At 39.5% G+C, this 22,896-nt stretch overlaps 1 protein-coding gene across 2 annotated transcripts in view; it reads right to left on the bottom strand.

The window, feature by feature from the left end:
• fgd6 (FYVE, RhoGEF and PH domain containing 6) overlaps positions 1-22,896 on the bottom strand; it is a 96,501-nt gene that overhangs the window by 41,114 nt on the left and 32,491 nt on the right. The window contains exons 4-9 of one of the 2 annotated variants that reach the window (XR_007264463.1): positions 11,675-11,739; positions 11,543-11,573; positions 8,137-8,288; positions 6,969-7,125; positions 6,691-6,778; positions 986-1,040 (exon numbers count right to left, since the gene is read on the bottom strand). Coding sequence is in view for 1 of the 2 variants with exons in the window: in XM_048610199.1 (XP_048466156.1) it covers positions 6,691-6,778; positions 6,969-7,125; positions 8,137-8,288; positions 11,543-11,573; positions 11,675-11,739 (493 nt within the window). In the remaining variant the exon portion in view is untranslated. The remainder of the gene's footprint in view (positions 1-985; positions 1,041-6,690; positions 6,779-6,968; positions 7,126-8,136; positions 8,289-11,542; positions 11,574-11,674; positions 11,740-22,896) is intronic. The other variant, XM_048610199.1, reaches the window with a different exon arrangement.

The following is a 22,896-nucleotide window of genomic DNA, read 5'->3' as shown; positions in this document are numbered from 1 at the left end:
GGAGTAATGTGTGGTGATACATTTTGGTACGAAAACATGGAGACACAATATAAAATTAAGAGTAAAACTCAAAAGTAAGTGCAAAACCATAGGGACATGGATGCTCATGTGCATAAGTCAGTAAAGATGTCAGGACAGGATGACAGTATAGTTAATAATGCATATCTCAGTTTTATTAACTGGGCTTTAGAGTACAGATTGAGGAGGCTGTGTTGAAATTGTACAAGTCACTAGTTTAGCTTCAACTGAAGCACTGTGTCTACTGCAGTGTGCCACACTTTAGGAAGGACGTGAAGATACTGGAGAGGATTCAGAAAAAAAAAATCACAAAAATGTTTCCGTGCTGAGGGACCTGGATAGAGCAGAAAGAAATAAACTGTTGTCATTCATGAAAGGCTTAAGAACAAGAAGATACAGATCTAAAATATTTGGCAAAAGAAGCAAAAGTGATATGGGTAAACATATTTTTCATAAAGTGTGATTGGGGTGGAATGCACTGCCTAAAAGTCTCTGGTCGAAGCATGTTAAATTAAGGCTTTCAAAAAGGGAATTAAAATGTTGTTTCCAAAGGAACAATGTGCAGAGTAATGGTGAGAAATTAGGAAATGGTACTTAGTGAAATGCTCATTCCGACAGCCAGTGCAAACATGATGGACAGAAAGACCTCCTTCTGTGCTGTAATAATTGTTATTCTGTGACTAGCCCTACAGTTTCAATCTTGCTGAAAGTACCATTTACTTTGCACCGCTGAAAAGAGTTGTTCAAATCTGAGCCTTGGGGCCAAATGGACTGATAAAAACCAATGGAGAACTAATGGGGAAGGGTAGTTCACTGTTTCAGTTTGATATAGTATGGAATGTCACTCTACCGTTATCAACTTGAATTTAAGGAGTGTCTCAGGATCTTGGATCTCATCCATCTTTTCAACCTGCCTGAAATTAATTTCAATATTTAAATAATGCCAAAACTATCATCTGCATTTTACCTGCTGGATAGGAGGCTTGTGACTATTTGTAACCACTCATGCATCATGATCTATCCTGTGTAAAGAAAATTAGAGTTCTAGTCAGGCAGTACAGAACAGGACACTACATGCCTAAAACTATACTGCAGTTGCAAATTTGATTTCCAGGGATATAATGTAAACACCGCAATGGAGTATATAACTCCAGCGTAGTTTCATCAAACCGTTAATATAGCAAGTTACTGATGTGGTTTGTTTAAATGGACACTCAGCAGTACCCTTCCCTCCAGGTGAGAGAAAATTAGATAAGAAAGTCTGATTGCATCAATCATACCATTCCTAGCTGACAGCAATGAATACTAATTTTATATGGAATGAAGATTCCTAAGCCCTTCATAATTATGAAGTAAACAAACTAAAATAACATGCTTGCCGCTCATTTTATTATTTGACTTAGTTCTAAAGTGCATAAAACAAAATTAGTAGCATTCCACAATAATTTCTCCAATACACACCAGTAATATGGAAAGGCAGAGGAATTTTCATATTGTTCTTTGAAATGTTCATTTGAACAGTAAACTAAAAATCAGTTTAGGTTCTTCATTTCCTTTTAATTCTAAAATCAGAAAGTGCACTGTACGGTATAATTTAAAGACAATTTTCTAGATCACTGCAATATAGATGTGCTATTTTCTGAATTAGTTTTCACCAAGTTTATCAACTAAACAACCCTCAGTTATTTTAATGACACTGCTGTAACCTAAGATGATGGCGTGGCCATGGAAGCACTCTGGGTCCAATGCACACAAATATTTTTATTCCTTTCCTTGAGACAGGTTTTCCATTGAATAAGCTCTAATTTCCTATATAGTGCATATTTCCTGTATGTACACAGTCCTTGAACATTCCTTACACACCTTACCACCCTCCATCAAATGCTCAAATTCACTTTTGTGACGGAGCAGTCCAACACACTTACCTTTCTTCAACATGCTAGTTGAGAAATCCAATAATGAATTTTCAACTACTGTTTACCACAAGCCTATCTTTACAATTTAAAATGCGCATTGGGACTTGTATAGGTTCACACATTACAAAACTGGAGTCATAAGCAATCTTCTAAAATAAGGCATTTTGATCAACTTGCAAGGTGAATGCAGAAATAGAATGCATCAAAATTATCCTGTGGGGCAATGGCTTGCCTGATCTTATCATTGTTAGTAATGTATCTTGCGAACTTACAAATGGGCTAAAGGCTGCCAACAGTTAACTTGAAAAGTGTCCAGTCTACCTCAAATTAACCTGGAAGTGCAAGGAATCTCAAATATGTAGTCAACAGCTTGAGCAAGTTATCTTGCACTGCTACAATGGCTATCTAAGTGGTATTTTCCATTAAAAGGATGTTGTTATCAGCCCAAAGACATGTATTGGTTTCATTCTGTACAAATTTTAGTGGAACAGCGATAATGGGTAGGTAGGCCATATATCTCGATGACTGACAGATTAAACAGCATGTTCTTTCAATTGTTCTTAATAGAGGAGTAGACTATAATCATCCAGCCTGTCCTTGCAAACCCAAAATAAAATATCTACCACTAAATGTGACTCTGCAATTGAGCAGAACTTGCTGAATAATCCTGAGTGAGCTAATACTTACACAAATGATCAATTTAAGATAAAGCAGTGAAGCTTGTATTGTGGCACTATAGACTTGCTGGAAGCAATGTAGTTTCAATATGCAGGGACCTGCTCTCTGTAGATAAGAGGAAAATGTCCATTCATCATGCCTTTTTTAAAATTACGTGGGAGTTCGAGGAGTCTATTGTTCCCCACAGCATTCTATATGACAATGTCTCGAACAGAGCAGACTTGCCAATCTTTTTTTCCTGTGGTATAAATTGTTGCAATTATTTCTACACATGACCTGATCAGTGCAAGACAAAATCCTTCAGCTACATGCTGCATTTTTTCTGTAACTTTCTAATAGCTAGGTGTCATTTTTTTTTTGTTGCATCTTCAAATAAAAGGCCTGTTGTTGCAGAAAGTGAAGTTGTGTTGGACTGCCCCATCTAAACAGTGAATTTGAGCATTTATCAGAGCTTAATAAGGTTGTATGGATGGCTGCAGATTTGAGGATTGCATACATATTAGAAATACGCATTGAGTAGGAAATTAGACTCATTCAATTGAAAAAGCAGTTCCCATGGAAAGGCTTAAAAATGTTTGTGCAGTGGACCTAGAGGGCATCTACGACGACACCATTTATTTAGGAATACATAGATGTCAATAATTTGTTTCAGATTAAACCAAAGGCATGCAACAGTTTGGGTTCCACCAGGACCACTTGACCTCAATGTCCAAACATAAAGAACTCAACTCTATGAGATAAAGGTAACAGCCCTTGATGTCAAGGTAGCATTTGATAGGGTTTGGCATCAAGGACCTCTACCACATCTGAAGCTAATGGGAATCAGGAATACAAAGTTCCACTGTTGGAGTCAAACCTAGCACATAAGAAAAGGCTGTGGTCTTGGAGTCAATTATCTCAACTCGGAATGTTGGTGCAGAGGTTCCTCAGGGTATTATCTTCAGCCGATTCATCAATGGCCTTCTGTCCAACGTAAAATCAGAAGGGGAATGTTAGTTGATCGTTGCACAATTTGCATCAGTGATTCCTCGGATTCTGAAAAAGTTTGATCCTTATGCAGCAAGATCCAGACAACTTTCAACTTTGGGTTGATACATGGCACATAATAGTCATGTCACATAATTGCCAGATATTGAGATGATCCGTCTCTGAATATCTCCCTTGATCAGAACACTAATCAATCAACTTAAATATTTTCTCTCTCCTCCACGAGTACAGAGTGGCACTGACGTGTCCACATCTGCAGCAAATTATCAACTTTCCTTCAACAGCACGTTCCAAATCAGGAATCTCTAGCACCTAGAAAGACAAGGGCAGAAAATGCATGACAACACCACTATCTGCAAGTTCCCTTCCAAACCACACACCATCGTGACTTGAAACTAACTAATGTTCCTTCACTGTCACTGGATCAAAACCCCAAGACTCCCTTGATGTCAAGGTATATCTGTAACAGATTAGGCATTAGGAGGTGGGTTACTTGCTGAGGATTCCTAGCTTCTAAATTATTCTTGTAGCCAAAGTGGTTATATCACAAGTCCAGTTCAGTTTCTGGTTGATGCTAACATCCATCATTGATATCGATGTTGATAGTGGGAAATTCAGCAAAGGTCACCGAATGTCAAGGACCAAAGGTTAGATACTCTCTAGTTGGATATGGTCATTGCCTGCCACTTATGTGGTGCAAATAATACTTGCCACTTGTCAGCCCAAGCCTGGATATTGTCCAGGTCAGATGCTTTTCGACATGGACTGCTTCAGTATTTGAGGAGTCAAAAATGGTGCTAAATATTGCACAATCATCAGCGAACATCCCCACATCTGACCTGATAGGTGGTAGGAAGGTCATTGATGAAGGAGCTGAAGATGGCTGGGCCAAGAACACTACCCTGTGCATTTTCTGTATAGATGTCTGGGACTGAGATGACTGACATCCAACAATCACAATCATCTTCCTGTGTACCAGGTATGACTCCAATCAGTGGTAAGTTTTCCCTGATTCCCATTGACTCCAGTTTTGTTGGGTCTCCGTGATGCCATACTCAGTCAAACGCAACCTTGATGTCAAGGGCTGTTACCCTCACCTCACCTCCAAAATTCAGCTTTTTTATCCATACTTGAACTAAGGCTGTTATAAGGTCAGAATACGAGTGGCGCTGGCAGATCCAAACTGAGCATCAGTGAGGTTATTGCTAAGGGAGTGCTGCTTGAATTGCAAGAATATCAACTTCAAAAGGAACAATTTTTTTTACCACTGCAACATGATAAGCTTAGCCAACGCAGCTTTTTCTTCAGCAATGTTCAAAAGTTGGACTACCAAGGCATTTTTCTAAACACAGAATGTTCTTCACCTTGGTGGTGACAATTTGGGGAGATGTCAATGTACTTTCCTTGATGGAGGAAAATAACTTGTGAGAAGAGTATTGTATTCTACTCTATTCTTGTACTTATTTTTGTGAGAGTTACAAGATGCCCCATGAATGGATGGAGGAATGAAGAGTGAAGATATAAAAAGGAATTGTGATAAGCATTTTTTAAAGCAAGGTCTACATGCATCTTCATCTCAAGACAAAACATAGAACACTGAACAGTACAGCAGAGGAATAGGCCCTTCAGCCTGCCCTGGGTCCACCATCCCTCCATTCCTTGCATATTCATGTGCTTATCTAAAAGTCAACCAGATACCCCTATTGTATCTGCCTCCACCACCAACGCGGCAGCACATTCCAGACTCCTACCACTCCCTGTGTAAAAAAAACTTGCCCCTCACATCTCCTTTGAACTTTCCCCCTCTCACCTTAAATGTGTGCCCTCTCGCATTACACATTTCAACTCTGGGGAAAAAAGGGTTCTGACCGTCAACACTATCTATACATCTCACCGTTTTGTAGACTTCTATCAAGTCTCCCCTCAGTCTTCACCGCTTCAGAGAAAACAAGCCGAGTTTTCTAGCCTCTCTTATAGCTAATACCTCTAATCTAGGCAGCATCCTGGTAAACCTCTTCTGCATCCTCTCCAAAGCCTCCAGATCCTCCCTATAATGCGGCAAACAGAACTGAACGCAATATTCGAAATGTGGCCTAACCAAAGTCTTATAAAGCTACAAAATTACACGCTGATTCTTGCACTCAACTCCCCAAACAATAAAGGCAAGCATGCCGTATGACTTCTTTACCACCTTATCCACTTGAGTGGTCACTTTCAGGGACCTATGGACTTGAACCCCAAGATCCCTCTGTACATCAATGTTGTTCAGGGTCCTGCCATTAACTATACACTTCTCCTTAACATTTGATCTCCCAAAGTGCAGCACCTCACACTTACCCAGATTAAACTCCATCTGCCATTTCTCCATCCATTTCTGCAACTGATCTACATGCCGTTGCATTATGTGACAACCTTCTACACTATCCGCAACTCTACCGATCTTTGTATCGCTTGCAAACCTACTAATCGACCCATCTACATATTCAACTATGTCATTTATATAAAGCACAAAACGTTCAGATATTTATCTTGAGATAAATGATTCAGTTAAATTAGTTTGATATACAGCAGGTAAGATACAAAGAATAATTTCTGCCTTTAATGCAAAGGCAGGTCAATACCACTTTCAAATTGCCATTATTCATTGTGGCTTCAATGCATTCAATATGGAATTATGAGACTCTTAAAAGTTAATTAAAGAATGACATAGGCTACACTTTATATTTTCCTACCATGGTATACAGTAAATATAATACTTGGATTTACAATGCAGTCTACGTCAATGCAGTCTATCCAAAATTACTATGAACTGGCAAGGCACAACACAAGGAATGCTGCAAACAGTAGTACCTTTAGTTTGCAAACTTAAATCAAAAATGAACTAAATTAGATCCATTAAATTGAAAACCTTTTTAAACATTATATTACAAACCGTAACTGGGATCTTCTAGTAACCAACTCCAATGCTACATAAACACACACTCTGAATGTCTAATGTATCTTGAATGAAGTTGTCTTCCGTCAAATAGTGGGAATATTTTTAAGCACTCCACCATGAACACATATTTCAGAAATAATGAAGTAACAATACCTGTTAGAAGCAGCTTGTATTGTGGAATCCTCTGGACAGGTTTTAACAGGTAATGTTTGAGTGCCAGATTTGCACAGCGAGTACTCATCTAAAAGAAAAGAGAAGCCTGAAATTTTGCAGACAAGAAGATTCGTAACCCAGTTGGAAAACATTGGAGCATTTCACATGATGTATTTTGGAGGCTACATAAATGATCAAGTCTTGCATCTAGCTGAAAAAATATACATGTATAGCAGCAAAATGCTAAATTTGATGCTGATCTAAAGAATGGTTATTACCTCAAATTCTCTAACCACATTTGCAAAAGTAGGGTTCTTCTTGCATTGTTCATCCAACAAACAAACATTCTTGTCAAATTCTTTGATATATGTTGAGTACATCTTGAGGTACGGTCCCTTCTCCATGAAGATATCAGCTATTCTCTGATGCTCTTCCCTACAAAATTATTTTGATAATGTGGAACAGAAATAAAAGCAATCCAATATTAAAGACAGGCAAAATTGATAATGTTGGCATAGAACTATAGTTGGTACATGAAAGATGATTGCTGTAGTTTACACTCCCTGGTTCAGTGGATAAATTTGATGCAGGACACACAATCAAAATAGATGCCAATTTAGCTGTGGCGACAATGGAGATATTGAACACAACTCAAAACAGGAGAAGAATCCTACTCCTGCAAATTCTACGATAATTGTGAGTTGGTAGTGTCAGATAATTAGCAGGTCAGACTCAGTTATGAATGCTGTAGAATTCTATGGGTCATCAGTCACACAAGCAGAATGCTGCTTGATCAAGATTTTGGAGGTCTTTGATTATATTTATCACTTTGTGATTCAATAGATTGTGAAATGAAGGCATGCTTATTTTCAAGTGCAAGACCCCATATTGGGAAACTGTGTAGAAATTCTCATCATTTGAACTCATTTAACTAGTAAATATGTCAAAGTGCAAACAGGACCGAGTTGTTGGGAGAATTTCCAGGGCTCGTAGCCCTAGAACTAAATGTTGGGCCATTTTAAATCACTCTGGGGTTCTGCCTCCAGATGACTATCTGAAAGTGATGCAATGGTCACTCAGTGAATATTTTAATGTCGCAGAGTTCTTGTAGACTTTTCACTGTAGGCTTACAAAAAGCAGTTGTTTGTGTTGCACTCAACTGACAATAGATTACATTTTTTTGCTTATCAATCAGTTCAAATAACTAACACAGGCCTCTAGATCACTAATCTAGTGGCATTACCACTATGCCACCATTTCCCTTCTCACTAGCAGCTCTTGCCAGTCACTATTTCTGGATTATTACCTTATTTTAACAGTGACCTCCTCCCAAAGAGAAACCCATATTCCTGAAACTTTCTTCATAAATCATTATTTATCAGATTCGAAAGCTTATACTTGTTAGGAAATAGATTTTATCAAGTCAAATGCTGAAAGATCCATTACCAATGAGCCATTCTTTCCTCCAATTCTCGTAGCAGACCCCGATTTAGTTCATACAGCTGTGGCAGGTAGTATAGGATCTGGTTCAAGATCTTATCTTCAATCACTTGCTTTCCATACTGTCTTGAAGATTGGATCACTGAATCCCTGAAATCCTATAAGAATCCAGATGAATAAAATATGCATAAAAGTTTCAATATCTAAGTTGTGTCTCATTAGACTAAAAACATAGAGACAGGAGTTACAAAACTGTAACACAATTGAAGGAATATGTAAAAATTTAATTTGCAAACTTAACCCTGCCTGGTGTAGGCGAATAGGAATAAGGAAGATGCAAGAATTGGCCTTTTTAAAAAATTGACAGGGAATGCAATAAAGAGTTTTAAATTGTGAAGCGATGGGGGAGATATTTTTATTCAACCCATTTAGAGATGTCATTACACAACTCCAGAGCAGGCTGCCTTACTGCTCCAGGAAGTAGGACACCACCATTATGGCAAAATAGGAGATTACTACCTGCTGTTGAGGGATCAAGAACGAGGAGCCACAAACACAAGATTAAATACAATGGGTTTCAAACAAAGAAGAGGAGAAACTTTGTACAGAGTGTTCAGGTACGATGGAACTTACCATCAGGAAGTAGAAACTAGGTCAAGACTCAGTTTGGGACAGGGGCTTGAGATGATGTTCCATAGAATCCCTACAGTGTGAAACAGGCCATTCGGCTCACACAGACCCATCCCCCTACCATATCCCTGTAACCCCGCAATTACCATGGCCAACGCACCTAATCTACACATCCCTGAACACTATGGGTAATTTACGTAACCAATCCACCTAACCTGCACATTGTTGGACTGTGGGAGGAAACTGGAGCACCTGGCGAAAACCCAAACATACACGGGGAGAATGTGTAAATTCCACACAGACAGTTGCCTGAGTGTGGAATCAAACCGCTGTTCCTGGCACAGTGAGGCAGCAATACTTCCCACTGAGCCACCATGTCGCATTAATGCATGATTAAAACCAATTGATTGCTTGGAGGATAAATGCTGACATGGATGATTACTTGTTTCTATTATAACTTCTCACCTGTTTCTATGTGGTCCTTTCAGTTTTACATCATTTTATAGATTACTGCCCTAAGTTTAAGTTAATTAACAGAATAATCATCTAAAATTATGCTTAATTACACTGCAACTAATAATTGCACAATCATGTTCATCCACAGGTAATGACACATGCAAGGTGTCTAAACAGTTCAGCATCACAAAGCAAGGAGGAACAATAATATTACAAGTGTACGGTGAATCACCAGATTATGTAACACCTTAAATACAAGCTAAATACAAAAAAATGTTCTATTCAAATAATATAGGAAAACAAATAGCTGGATATAATTCAAAATCTCTGCCGAATTAAATTGATAACCGACGACTTGTCCTGGACTTCCCACGTAAATGCGACAGTCAAGAAGGCCCAACAACTCTTCTTCCTCAGATGGCTCAGGAAATTTGTCATTTGTCATGTCCATAAGGTCGCCCACCAACCTCTACAGATGCACCATTGAAAGCATACTGTCCAGGTGCATAAAGGCTTGGTGTGGCAACTGCTCTGCCCAGGACTGTAAGAAACTACAGAAAGTTGTGTGCACAGCCCAGGCCATCACAGAAGCCAACCTTCCACCCATGGACTCTATCTACACGGCTCGCTGCTGCAGAAAAGCGGCCAATATTATCAAAGACCCATCACACCCTGGTAATGACCTCCTACGACCTCTTCCGTCAGGCAGAAAATACAGAAGCCTGAACACACACATAAGCAGCTTCAGGAACAGTTTCTTTCTTTCCAATCATTGTCAGACTGTTGAATGGACTGTAGCCTCAAATAATGTAACCTGCAATGTAACCTGTATGTCTCTAAGTCTTTTTGATCTGTACATCCTTTGCTTGCTGTGATCTTCCTGCACCGCTCGTAAATAAAGCTTTTCTCTGTATTTCGGTACATGTGGCAATAAAATCAATCAAATCTACTTTTAAAAAAATTCATTCACACATGAATCTGGATGGTTGACTTTTAACTGCCCTCAGAAATAGCCCAAAATGCCACTCCGTTTCAGGGCACCTGGAGATGGGAAATAAATTCTGGCCTAGGCAATATCCAATGAAAGAAAAAAATAGTGTTTTCAGGTTGTTCAGTGTGCACACATTCAAAATTGAGGCTATCCACTGGAAGTGCAAATGTCACTTTCTCCATTCCAAACTGGTTGCAATTCTTATTCTATCACCCACAGAATTCCCACCACCCTCCTTTTGGAGGCCCCTATAAAACAATCGGTTAAAATACCATACGTTCAAACATGCAAGATTTAACCTTAGAAAGTTTTCTGAAACATGGATAAAAAATATACAAACAAAGAAGAACAAGCTATATGAGCACTACAATTTCATCAATACTGGGAGACATAAGACAATGCGCTTTGGTCATCAGGTTCAGAATTTTGTCAAGTCCCAAAGGAATAAATGGCAAAGAGGAAATTTGATCACAGCCATTTTCTCATTACTTACTCAAGTTAGTTCATGTCTACTTTTCAACATATAAAACTGTCCTCTCAATACCTAAACTTGCTTTTGCATTATGCAGCTATTGTGGCAAATTTAAAACATATTTGTGTCAGGAAAAATTTCATGCAAACAGAAATACTTCTAAGTAGTGTAGATATTTTAAACTGTTTTGAATTGGCTGATGCTGCATTATACAAATTACTATCCTTCTAGAACTATAAACAGACTTTAAGAAAACCACTGTCTGAATGACTAACTATTCAAAAAATTATGACTGAAGACAGCAACCAAACAACTTCGAACTGCTGATCCAAGCAATTTACAACCTATCATTGTAAAAGGCAAAGTTATTTTGGACCCAGCAGTTTTGCATTCAGTGTTGCAAGGATACGTCTGCTTTCCGCTCATTAGAATGGTTATAGTTTATATAACTAGCTCTGGGAAATATCACAGCATTAAAGCCTACCAGATGACACACTAACGCAAAAATGAAAGGCCTTAACAGATGGCCAGCTACAAACCTCATACACATCTGAAATGGATATTGAATCCTTTTCACTGTTGTTCATGGGCAACCACTCATTTCTTCAAGAATGTGACAGCTGACCAGTGCACACTAAGACTCTTTCTCAGGAGTACAAGACTAGAATGTTATCTAAAATTCATTCAAGTTTATTTCTTATGGCCACACCAAAGCACTGCATTTCAGAAGGGGATCCTATTACAGATACTTTGTTGTGCAACACATTCTATATGAGCCACCTGTTCTGATCATGTTCTTTCATCTACTGATTTCAAAGAATGCAAGAGACTCAAAGTAGAAAAACAGAAAATCAATTACTTACAATGTGCAAAAGCTTCAAAACATCCACAAATCTGTTGACAAAAAAATCCATGGCATTATTCTCTTATACATGAATTGAGATTATTCAAGTTTTGTTGTAATTTTTTAATATCAAAATCAACGCTATACATACACTTTCTCGGAGCTCATGATTTCTCTGGCAATATGATACACTTTGGTTTTCATTCCTTCGCCATTCTACAGAGAACAGTAAAGGCAAGATTTAGATATTACACCACCATTCACAGGAAAATATAAAACATAGCAGCAGCATTACACCAGAATAAATGGCAAAATCAAAAATGAGACAAAAGGCTGTCACATTTACTAAACAGATCATAGCCAAAAATTTCAAATTGAGCAAAATCAAACCATTATATCGCAGAACTTAGAGAGTTGGCCATAATACCTAACTAATTTAAATATTTTGAACATACATTGAATTACGATATAATTATTTGCCTCAGCCCATAAGCTGCAACCCATAGACACTAGTTATTCATAAAAATAGTATTTGCTGATAAGTGGAAATTATTTTTGTACAAAAAGTTTTGAATTAACCAAATAATTGTTATTCATATTGCTTAACTAAAAAGTGGGAATTTATTACAAAGAAACTGAACAATCAAATACTTCTAATTAAACAACTTTGACCTAAGAGTTGAGACTGCAGTAATAAGAATACGATATAGGAAAATGGAATTTAGTTTCTACAGATTGCCAACTTTAAAGATGCTCTCTGAACTTTAAAAAATGCAGCCCTATGTAAAATAAAAGGAACTTTCCTCCTAAGACACAACATACTGGACACTAAGTTGAGATTTATTACTCTTTTATATATTTCCACGCCTCACACCACGATAAAGAGGAAGCAAAACTAGATTTTCTGAATACTTAAATTGGTGAAGAACAGAGAATTTATCCAAAGGTGGACAAGTTTCAGCAGTAGGCAACACATGGAACAAAACCCACAATCTCCCAATTGGGAGCTAAGTACTCACACCAATTGAATCACAAATTCTTCCCCATTGTACATTGCCTGTTTCAAACACATCCTGACAAAGATCCAGCATGGAGAAAGGTACTGCATTTAAAAGAGAAATGGAAAAGCTGCCACATGTTGTACAAGTTGAGTTTAAATCTAACCTCTCTGAAGCACACATTAGTTCCAGACACAAAATTAGCTGTGTTAACTTGTTATTTCTTTTTTAAGAAAGCCTCGAAGAAACAAGAAACAAGAAAGTGCAATTTATTTCAAGTCACATTATTGTCACTCTGAGTCCTGATGAAGGGAAGGCCTGAAACAACTCTCCTGCTCCTCTGATGATGCCTGACCTGCTGTGTTCCTCCAACTCCACACAGTAAAGCTTTCTCATTGATTAAAATTAACCAATCAATCATAACATAGTCTTTGTTAGCATACAGAACTGACAATTCTGAAAATTTGAGGCTTGCATTATAAATAAGACCAAAACAGGCATGTCATAGGCTATATTTAATAAGTTCACAGTTGGTATTTTAAAACAAAAGCTTCACATTTATAGAATACCTTTAATGACCTCTGAACAGCTCAAATTACTGGACAGTCCAAACACTTTTTGAGGTGTAGTCATTGTTTATAAACTGCCAATTTGGTCACAGCAACGATCCACAAATGGAAATGCACTGATGACCAAAAAATTGATTTTTATAATACGTGAGGGGCAAATATCAATCAGGACATGGGAGAACTTGCTGCTTTCTCACGAGTCATGCTATGCAATCTTTTTTGTTTACCTGAGAAATTGAAAGTTTCATCTGAGTGCCAGCCTAGATTTTGCACTCGAGCCTCTGATTTAGGGCCTCAACATACAACTGAGTGACTTAAAGGCACAAGTGCTGAGCCATAGACTTCAGCAGACCCATTTGCCTGGATGAGTGCAGCCCCAACACCACTCAAGAAGCTTGAGACTATCCAGGAAAAAGCAGCCCGTTTGATTGGCACTGCATCCATAAGCATTCACTCCCTCCGCCACCAACACTCTGTAGCAGCAGTCTGTACTATCTAAAAGATGCACTGCAGAAATTCACCAAAGATCCTCAGACAATACCTTCCAAACCCACAACCACTTCCATCTGGAAGGATAAGGGCATCAGACATATGGGAACACCACTACCTCCAAGTCCCGCTCCAAGTCACTCACCATCCTGACTTGGAAACATATCGCTGTTCCTTCACTGGCACTGGGTCAAAATCCTGGAATTCCCTCCCTATTAGCATTGTGCATCAACCCACAGCAGGAAGACTGCAGCGGTTCAAGAAGTCAGCTCACCACCACCTTCTCGAGGGCAACTAGGGATGGGCAAGAAATACTGGCCAGCCAGCAATGCTGACATCCCACAGGTGAATAGCAAAAAAAAACATATCTTGGATATGAGATAGCAGGAACTGCAGATTTCTGAAGAAGGGTCTAGGCCCGAAATGTCAGCCTTCCTGCTCCTCTGATGCTGCTTGGCCTGCTGTGTTCATCCAGCTCTACCTTGTTATACCTTGGATATTACTGCATTACATCATTCAAACATTATGTGAACTAACTCATCATAAAAACTTGGATTGTTCAATTTATTTCAGTGCTTTGGCTTGACTTGCAATATTTTACACTGCTAATAATGCCCTAATACTTCATATGCAACAAAAATGCTCAACAGTTTACAGTTCTGTAACACCAAACTGTTTGTGCCACCTCCTTCAGGAGGAAGATCACAATTGAAATCTCAAAACTCTCCAGTTTAATTTTTAGCATAATTTTTATAACACGCCACTTTTAAGAAGTCATTCAAATCCCAAAAAAACTGATACAAGTAACAACAGGAAGATACTGCACACCCTAACACACCCATCACGCTACCATACATCAAGAACATATCCAAACTGACCACAAAACTCCTACGACCATTAGGCATCAGAGTAGCACACAAACCCACATATGCCAGCTGCTAACTCAAACGAAAGACCCCTTACCCACTATGGACAGAATCAACGTAATATACAAAATTCCATGCAAGGACTGCAAAAACATTACATTGGACAGAAAGGAAGAAAATTGGCCACAAGAGTACATGAACACCAACTAGCAACAAAAAGACACGACCAATACTCACTCATCTCTATTCACACGGATAAGGACAACTACCAGTTCAATTGGGAAAACACCAGGATCCTAGAACAGGCCAAATAGAGACAAGCACAGCAATTCCTAGAGGCCTGGTTCTCCACCAAGAAGGCAATCAATAAACATGTAGAATTAGACCCTATATACACACCACTGAGAAGGAAAACCGGAAATGAGGTAATCAAATCCAATGGACCCCAGAGTTTAAATACCAGGCAGGAAAACACAACAGCGCTTCATCAGAGGCTGCACTGATGATGTTACCCAGCAGGGTAATGAAACGTCCGCGAACTAACGAACCAGCTCGGCGAGCAAACCAACCACAGCATCCACAACCCGAGCTACAAATCTCCTCAAGAGCCTTAAATGATACAAGTAAACTAAATTAGCATAAAAGGATTTCAAATGTTACTGGTTAAATGTCATCCATTCATCAATGATATCAGAACTATAAGACATGTGAACTCCCTGTTCTGTGACAACGAGTTTGCAATTTTTTTCATGCTTAACTTATGTCACTACATATACTGCATGCAAAATCTCTGATGGAACTTTTAAAGAACTGTGAACAGAAAACTTAAAAACATATTAACGAGCAAAGAAAATGAAGAACACCAAAAGAACTGCAGACGCTGTGAAACAGAAACAAAAACAGAAATTGCTGGAAAAGCTCAGCAAGTGTGGCAGCATCTGTGGAGAGATATCAGACTTAGCGTTTTGGGTCGAGTGACCCTTCCTCAGAAGAAAATGAACACTCTGACATTGTAATTTGGACTCTGAATAAGGAGTCTGATCTCAACAAGCCACTGTTACCAGACCATTAATCATATCTCTTCTAGTGATCTTCCCTCCATAGTTTCCTACCTCATAATTCCCAAATTCCAATCAGCTTGTTTCTATCTCCTTCCCAAGAGCCACAAATAGGACTGCTCTGGTTGACCTAGCCTGCTTCTGCCCTATTGAACTTGACTACATATTTCCTCCCTTGTTTCTCTCCACCCAAATCCATTCCAAAGTTTCAAATTTTCTTTCTCTAACCATCTCCTCTTCATTACGGATGTCCAATCTCTCTTCATCTCCAACTGAACTCCATGTTAGGAGGCTGCTCAAAGTATTTTATTTTAACATGCATGGACAATAAACATGTTGGGAAGGATTATTTTAAAAATGAAAAACAAAGCTGAAACATATGTTGAGTGGAAATTATTACCTACATGGTGCAGAGTACAGTTCTACAGGACAGTGGAGTGACTCCCCATTTATGACTGAATTAAAAAGTTAGAAAGATTTGCATTTATATCACACTTTTCACAAATACTCAACAGTCGTTCTGAAACGTAGTCACTGTTGTAACGTGGAGATAGCAAGAACTGCAGATGCTGGAGGTCAGAATCGATACAATGTGGAGCTGGAGGAACACAGCAGGTCAGGCAGCATCAGTGCATGCTCGGTGATTGGTCAATGGGAAGAGTGAGGCGAATCCAACGCATCACCCTCTGCCACCTGCAATCAGACCCTACCACCTAAGAGATATACCCCTCCCCAACTCTATCTGCTTTCCATAGGGACTGCTTTCTCCGCGACTCCCTCGTCCGCTACACACTCCCCACCAACCCAACCACACCTGGCACTTTCCCCTCCTACCACAGAAAGTGCCACACTTGCCCCTACACCTCCATCCAAGGCCCCGATCAATCATTCCATATCCGACAGGGATTCACCTGTACATGTTCTAACCTGGTCTTCTGCATCCGTTGCTCCCAATGTGGTCTCCTCTACATTGGAGAGGCCAACCGCAGACTCGGTGACCGATTCGGGGAGCATCTGCGCTCTGTACGCTCCAATCAAAAACACCTTCTGGTTGCCAGCCATTTCAACTCCCCTTCCCACTCCCTTGGTGACATGTCCATCCTGGGCCCCCTCCAATGTCACAATGAGGCCACAAGGAAGTTTAAAGAACAACACCTTATATTCCACCTTGGGAGCTTACAACCCAATGGCCTCAACATAGAATTCACTAGCTTCAAAAATCTCCCCACCCCCAACCTCATCCCATGTCCAGCCCTCCCCCTCATCCCTGCCTCCTTGACTGACACAACCTGTCCCTCTTCCTTCTCACCTATCTGCCCCACCCTTCCCACTGACCAATCTCCACAACCCCCTACCTGCATCCACCTATCACCACCCCACCCACCTTTCCCCAGTCCCACCAGCCCTCATTTATTTCTGAGCGCCCTTCCCCCTCCCCAGTCCCCTGAAGGGTCCCGACCCAAAACGTCAACTTTCCTGTCCTCTGAGGCTGCCTGACCTGCTGTGTTCCTCCAGCTCCATGCTGTATCGACGCTGTTGTAACATAGTAGCTAATTTGCACAAAGCAAACTCCCACAAAGAGAAATCTAACAAAGACTACATAAGCTGTTTGTGATGTGGCTGATAAAGGAATATTCATAGAATCCGTACAGAATCACAGAATCCCTACAGTGTGGAAACAGGCCCTTCGGCCCAACAAGTCCACACCAACCCTTGGAGCATCCCACCCAGACCCATCCCCATATAACCCACCTAATCTACAGACCCCTGAACACTACGGGCAATTTAGCTTAGCCAATCCACCTAACCTGCACATCTTTGGACTGTGGGAGGAAACCGGAGAACCCGGAGGAAACCCACGCAGACATGGGGAGAATGTGCAAACTCCACATAGACAGTCACCTGAGGGAATTGAACCCGGATGCTGTGAGGCAGCAGTGCTAACCACTGAGCCACCAATATTATTTGGCAAAAGGTGATGTCAGATTCAGCTGGTTATACATTTACACTAAAAGTCCATGCCCTTTCTGATTCTGGAAACAGTCTTGTCTCAACTGTACATGGTGCTTTGAGATGACAAATGTGAACAACAGCTGCCACCCTTCCAGAGTGTCACCAAATGGTTTGAAAATCTTTACATTAGTTTTCTAATATGCCTTTCACTGTTGCTGCAAATGAAGAAGGTCTCAAAAGAAAATATAATTTACGGTATGATCTTGCGCATAAGACAAGCATTAGCCTAATAGCACCGGTACCAACTTATTAGTAGAGATACCTATCCCCTGCTCTTTCCTCACAACTCCGCATCTTTTTATCTTATGGCTTACATGTCCATTTCTATTTTGACAATTTCTATTGAATCTACTTTCACCCTTTCAGACAGTGGATTGCAGCTCACAACTCTCAGTATTTAAAAAAAAGTCTCTTCATGTCACCTGATTCTTTTCCTCAATCACCTTAATTTCTTTCTCTGGTTACTGACACTTCTGGCACTGGAAACAGTTTAGTCTCACTTTACTTATTCATGTTGTGAAACCTTGTATCGAATCTCTTCCTAATTGACTCTGCTCTAAGGAGAGCAACCAGAGATTCTCCAGCTATCCAACTTTTAACCCCTGGTATTTCTCTATTCGATCTCTTCTACAGGCTGAGGCCTTGGCTCCTTTCCAGGCCTGTGGTGCCCAGAATAGAACACTATACTCAAATTAAGGCCTAACTGGTGTTTCAAGAAAGGTTTAACATAACTTTATTGTTTGTGTACTGTGCAAATAAATAGCTCATTTCAAGTTGGGACTCTGTACCTCGAGCTATGGCATGGATCAGCATTCAAGCTTCAGCTGTTTTCAACCTAGATTAATGACTTAAATGAAGGAACTGAACATATTTATCTAATTTTGTTCATAATACAAAAACTAACGAGAAAGTGAGTTGACAAGAGGATGGAAAAGGACATAGATTGGTGACATGAATGGCAAGAACATGGCACATGGAACGGAATTCAGAGGAACCTAGTATACAAATCACAGAATCACATGGAGGTGCAGCAAGCAGTTAAGGTGGTGAATTGTATGTTAGCCTTTAGTGCAAGAGAGTTAGATTCAAGGGTAAGGAAGTCTTGCTGTAATTATATACAGTTTTGATGAGACCACATCTGGAGTACTATATAGTTTTAGTTTCCTTACCCAAGAAAGGATGTACAAACCTTCACACAGGCTGTGCAACATACGTCCACTAAACTGATTCTTGGGATGAGGCTGACTCAAGAATTTTGAAGGAGAGAGGTCTCATTATGACATATTCAAGTTTCAGAAGGAATTTAACATAGTAGACACTGCAGGGATCTTTTTTATGGCCTAGGAGTCTGAACAACGTGGTCAGAATAAGTGATCAGCTATTTAGAAGTGATATGAGGGCAAAGAGTTTTAAATCTTTGAATTTCTCAACTCCAGGAAGCTTTGAATGCCCAAGTTGTTGCATACATATTCAAGACCAAGATTGATAAGAGTTTTGGATATTGGGGTAATAAAAGAAAGTGACAGTGTCATATGGAAAGATGTTGTTGCGATAGATCAATCATGATGTTATTTGTTATTATATTTCTTATTACATGCTCTATTTCGCTCCTGATTTAAAAATAGGATTCCTTGTTTGTAAACAGACTTATCAACTTATCCTAATATCTTTGAAAATTTGCACCCATGCACCTGATTTGCCTCTATTTCCAAACACCCTTTAAAAATGAACCGTTTAGCTTACATTGCTTTGCCTCATTGTTGCTACAATGTATACCACTTGACATTTCTTAACAAACATTTTCGTCTGCCTATGCCTACCCATTTCAACGGTTCCCCTAAAATCTGGTGCTAGATTGCCCTACTGTTTACTATATTCCCAAGTTTTGTACCATTTTGAACGTGAAATTATATTCATGACCAGGTCAAGAATTAATATCAAAAAGAGCAGCAGTCCAAATAACTGAAAATATGACCCGAAACGTCAGCTTTCCTGCTTCTCTGATGCTGCTTGGCCTGCTGTGTTCATCCAGCTCTACACCTTGTTATCTCACATTCACCACAACTCTTTTCTTGTAATAGTCTCAATGATAAGGGACAAAGCATTTGACAAACTAACAGGACTGATGGCAGAAAGTCACCAGATCCCGATGACCTGCATTCAAGGGTTTAAAGAAGTGGCAGCAGAGATAGTGGAGGCACTGATTAAAATATCCAGAACTTACTGGATTTCAGAGGGCTTCGGTCAGATTGGAAACCTGACAATGTGATGCTGCTGTTCAAGATGGGAGGAAGACAGACAGAAAGCAGGAAACTATAAGCCAGGTAGTCTAGCAATTTCCCAATAACAGATGTTAGAGTCCATTATTAAGAAAAGGAATAGTAGGCATTTAGAAAGGTTTAACACAATCAAACAGTCAACATCATTTTCTGAAAGGGAAATCACATTTGACAAATTTGCTCCGGTTTTTTGAGTATTTAACAAGCAGAGTTGATAAAGAGGAACCAGTAGACATAGCGTATTTCAATTTCCAGAAGGTATTCAATAAGATGCTATATAAAAGGTAACTACACAAAAGAGGAGCTCACCGTACTGTTTGAGCAATGTTTTGAGGATTGTTTAACACACAGAAGACAGAGTCAGGATCAATGGGTCATTTTCAGGTTGGAAATATATAACTAGTGGAGTGCTACGGTGATAATTCCGAAATTTTTTACTATCTATAGTAAATAAGTAGAGGGGAGAGCTAAGTGTACTGTATCCAAATTTGATGATACAAAATAGATGAGGAGGCACGTTGTGATAAGGATATAAGGAATCTGCAAAGGGATACAGATAGGTTCAGTGAGTGGGTAAAAACTTGGCAGCTGGAGTTTAATGTCAAGAAGTGTGAAGTGATGCATTTTGGTGGGAAAAACCGTAAGGCAAACTATTATTTATATGGAGAGAAACTCCAAAAAATAGTCCAGCACAGAGGAACCTGGGTGTTCTTGTGCACGAAACAAAAATGGTTGGCATAGAAGCGCAGCAAGTAATCAAGAGAGCATATGAAATTTTGGCTTTTAATGTCAGGAAGTTGGAGATTAAACACAGGGAAAGGTTTGGTACAGAGATAGTAGGAACTGCCAATGCTGGAGAACCTGAGATAACATGGTGTAGAGCTGGATGAACACAGCAGGCCAAGCAACATCAGTGGAGCAGGATTCTGAAATCCCCTTCCCCTCCCCCATTTCTGAAGAAGGGTCTCGACCCGAAACGTCAGCTCTACACCATGTTATCTAAGGCTTGGTACAATTGCATAGGATGTTGGCGAGGCCACAGCTGGAGTACTATGTATAAATTTGGTTCTGTATTTTTTTAAAAAGAATATACTGGTATTAGTAATCTTATCGAAACATACAGGATTCTGAAGGGGCTTCTTGAACTCAGGAACATAGTTACAGAATAACAGGATATTCATTTAAAACTGAAATATGAAGGAATTTCTTCTCCCAGAGGAAATGAATGTCTGGAATACCCTACCCCAGAAAGTTTTGGAGACAAGATCACTCGAAGTATTTAAAGAGGGGGTAGATTGCTTTATGAAATATCAGGGGTTTGAAGACAATGATCAGCTTGCACGAAAGAGAAGTTGAGATTTGGAGCGGATCAGCCATGACCTTGATGAATGGTCGGGCAGGCTTGTTTCTTATGTTGTTTCCAATGTTGCTCTTGTTTCCTATGTCCCTAGTGTCACTTAACAGCCTTTTCCAGGAGATCCTGCATATAATTTCTTTTCAGATAATAATTCAATTCTCCTTCAAATGTCTCAATTTAATATTTCTTCACCACGCTCTCATGCACTGCATTCCAGATTCTAACCATTCTCAGAAACAAAAGGTTTTTCTTCATGAGACAACAAGGTGCAGGGCTGGATGAACACAGCAGGCCAAGCAGCATCATAGGAGCAGAGAGGCTGACGTTTCGGGCCTAGACCCTTCATCAGAAAAGGGGCAGGGGAAGGGGGTTCTGAAATAAATAGGGAGAGAGTGGGAGGCGGATAGAAGATGGATAGAGGAGAGGATAGGTGGAGAGGAAACAAACAGGTCGAAGAGGCGGGGATGGGGCCAGTAAAGGTGAGTGTAGGTGGGGAGTTAGGGAGGGGATAGGTCAGTCCAGGGAGGATGAACAGGTCAAGGGGGCGGGATGAGGTTAGTCAGTAGGAGATGGGGGTGCGGCTTGAGGTGGGAGGAGGGGATAGGTTTTTCTTCATGTTGTCATTGCTTCTTTTACGACACAAAATTTATAACCTCTGGTTTTCGATCCTTCTACCACTGGGAAGAGTTTCACCCCATTCACTATTCAGACTCCTTAATGATTCTGAATACTTCAATCAAACATCCAACCTAGCTTCAGAAACTTTAACAACAGAACTGCAAATGCATTTATGACATAAAATATATGGATGATAAGTATAGTGTGTGCAGTCATTCAAATTCTAGCTGTTCTCTTGAAACTTTAAAACCTTTGGACTTTGAACCTTGTGCAGTAGCCAAGATCAATAGCCAGGAAAATATACATTTGGCGATACAATCTGCTAACGACTACACATGCTAATACATAGGCTAAGACAAGTGAACTCAAAGGGCAGAAATAACAGAAATAAAGAATTCAATGGATTACTACTTTAAAGGAGTAAAAATTTGAAAATAAAACAAAATGAAAAGATTCTCATACATTAAAGATAAAATCAGACATGAATTCCAAGGTTTACCTCCGAGACACACACAACTCAGGGAACATGCTAGCAAATAAACGACGAGACGCTATTGCATAAGTTCATTAGCACCTAGGAGCACAGCTATATTCTCAATGGATTTTAACAGCTTCTTCTTTTTAATAACATTTCAAAATAAAGCCATGTCTGTGACTTTATTCATGTCATGTGCTGTATGTAATAATGTCTATTAGAATTCTTTGAAAATAATTGAAAAAGGAGACATTTGGTGTTATAGAACTCAATTTGAAAAGAATCTTTGATAAGATGTCTCACAAAAGAATTATAACCAAAAGACAAGATTATTACTTGGTGACTTTGCTGAAGATCAAAAACCATTTATCTGGACAGCAGTCAAGACAAAATACCTACGGTGTTGAAAATACCTACTGAAAATGACTGTTAATAATAACAAGTAGATTGCAAATTTTCCAAAAATATAAAAACTTCACATGATTTGTGCAGTCAATTGATGAATAAAATTTTTAATAATGCACATGTTGTAGGGAGGGAGACTTAAGAAACTCCGTTGAAAGTCACAGCTGCAAGAACTTCTAACTACACTTGTAACAGTTGATTTACCGAATGGGATATGCACATATCACACTCTAGAGTTCTAAATGT

The sequence above is a fragment of the Rhincodon typus genome, chromosome 22 (assembly GCF_021869965.1).
Source record: "Rhincodon typus isolate 14 chromosome 22, sRhiTyp1.1, whole genome shotgun sequence".
NCBI classification, from domain to species: domain Eukaryota; kingdom Metazoa; phylum Chordata; class Chondrichthyes; order Orectolobiformes; family Rhincodontidae; genus Rhincodon; species Rhincodon typus.
Note: the sequence above shows the minus strand (reverse complement) of the source record. Positions and strands in the feature narration are given on the sequence as shown.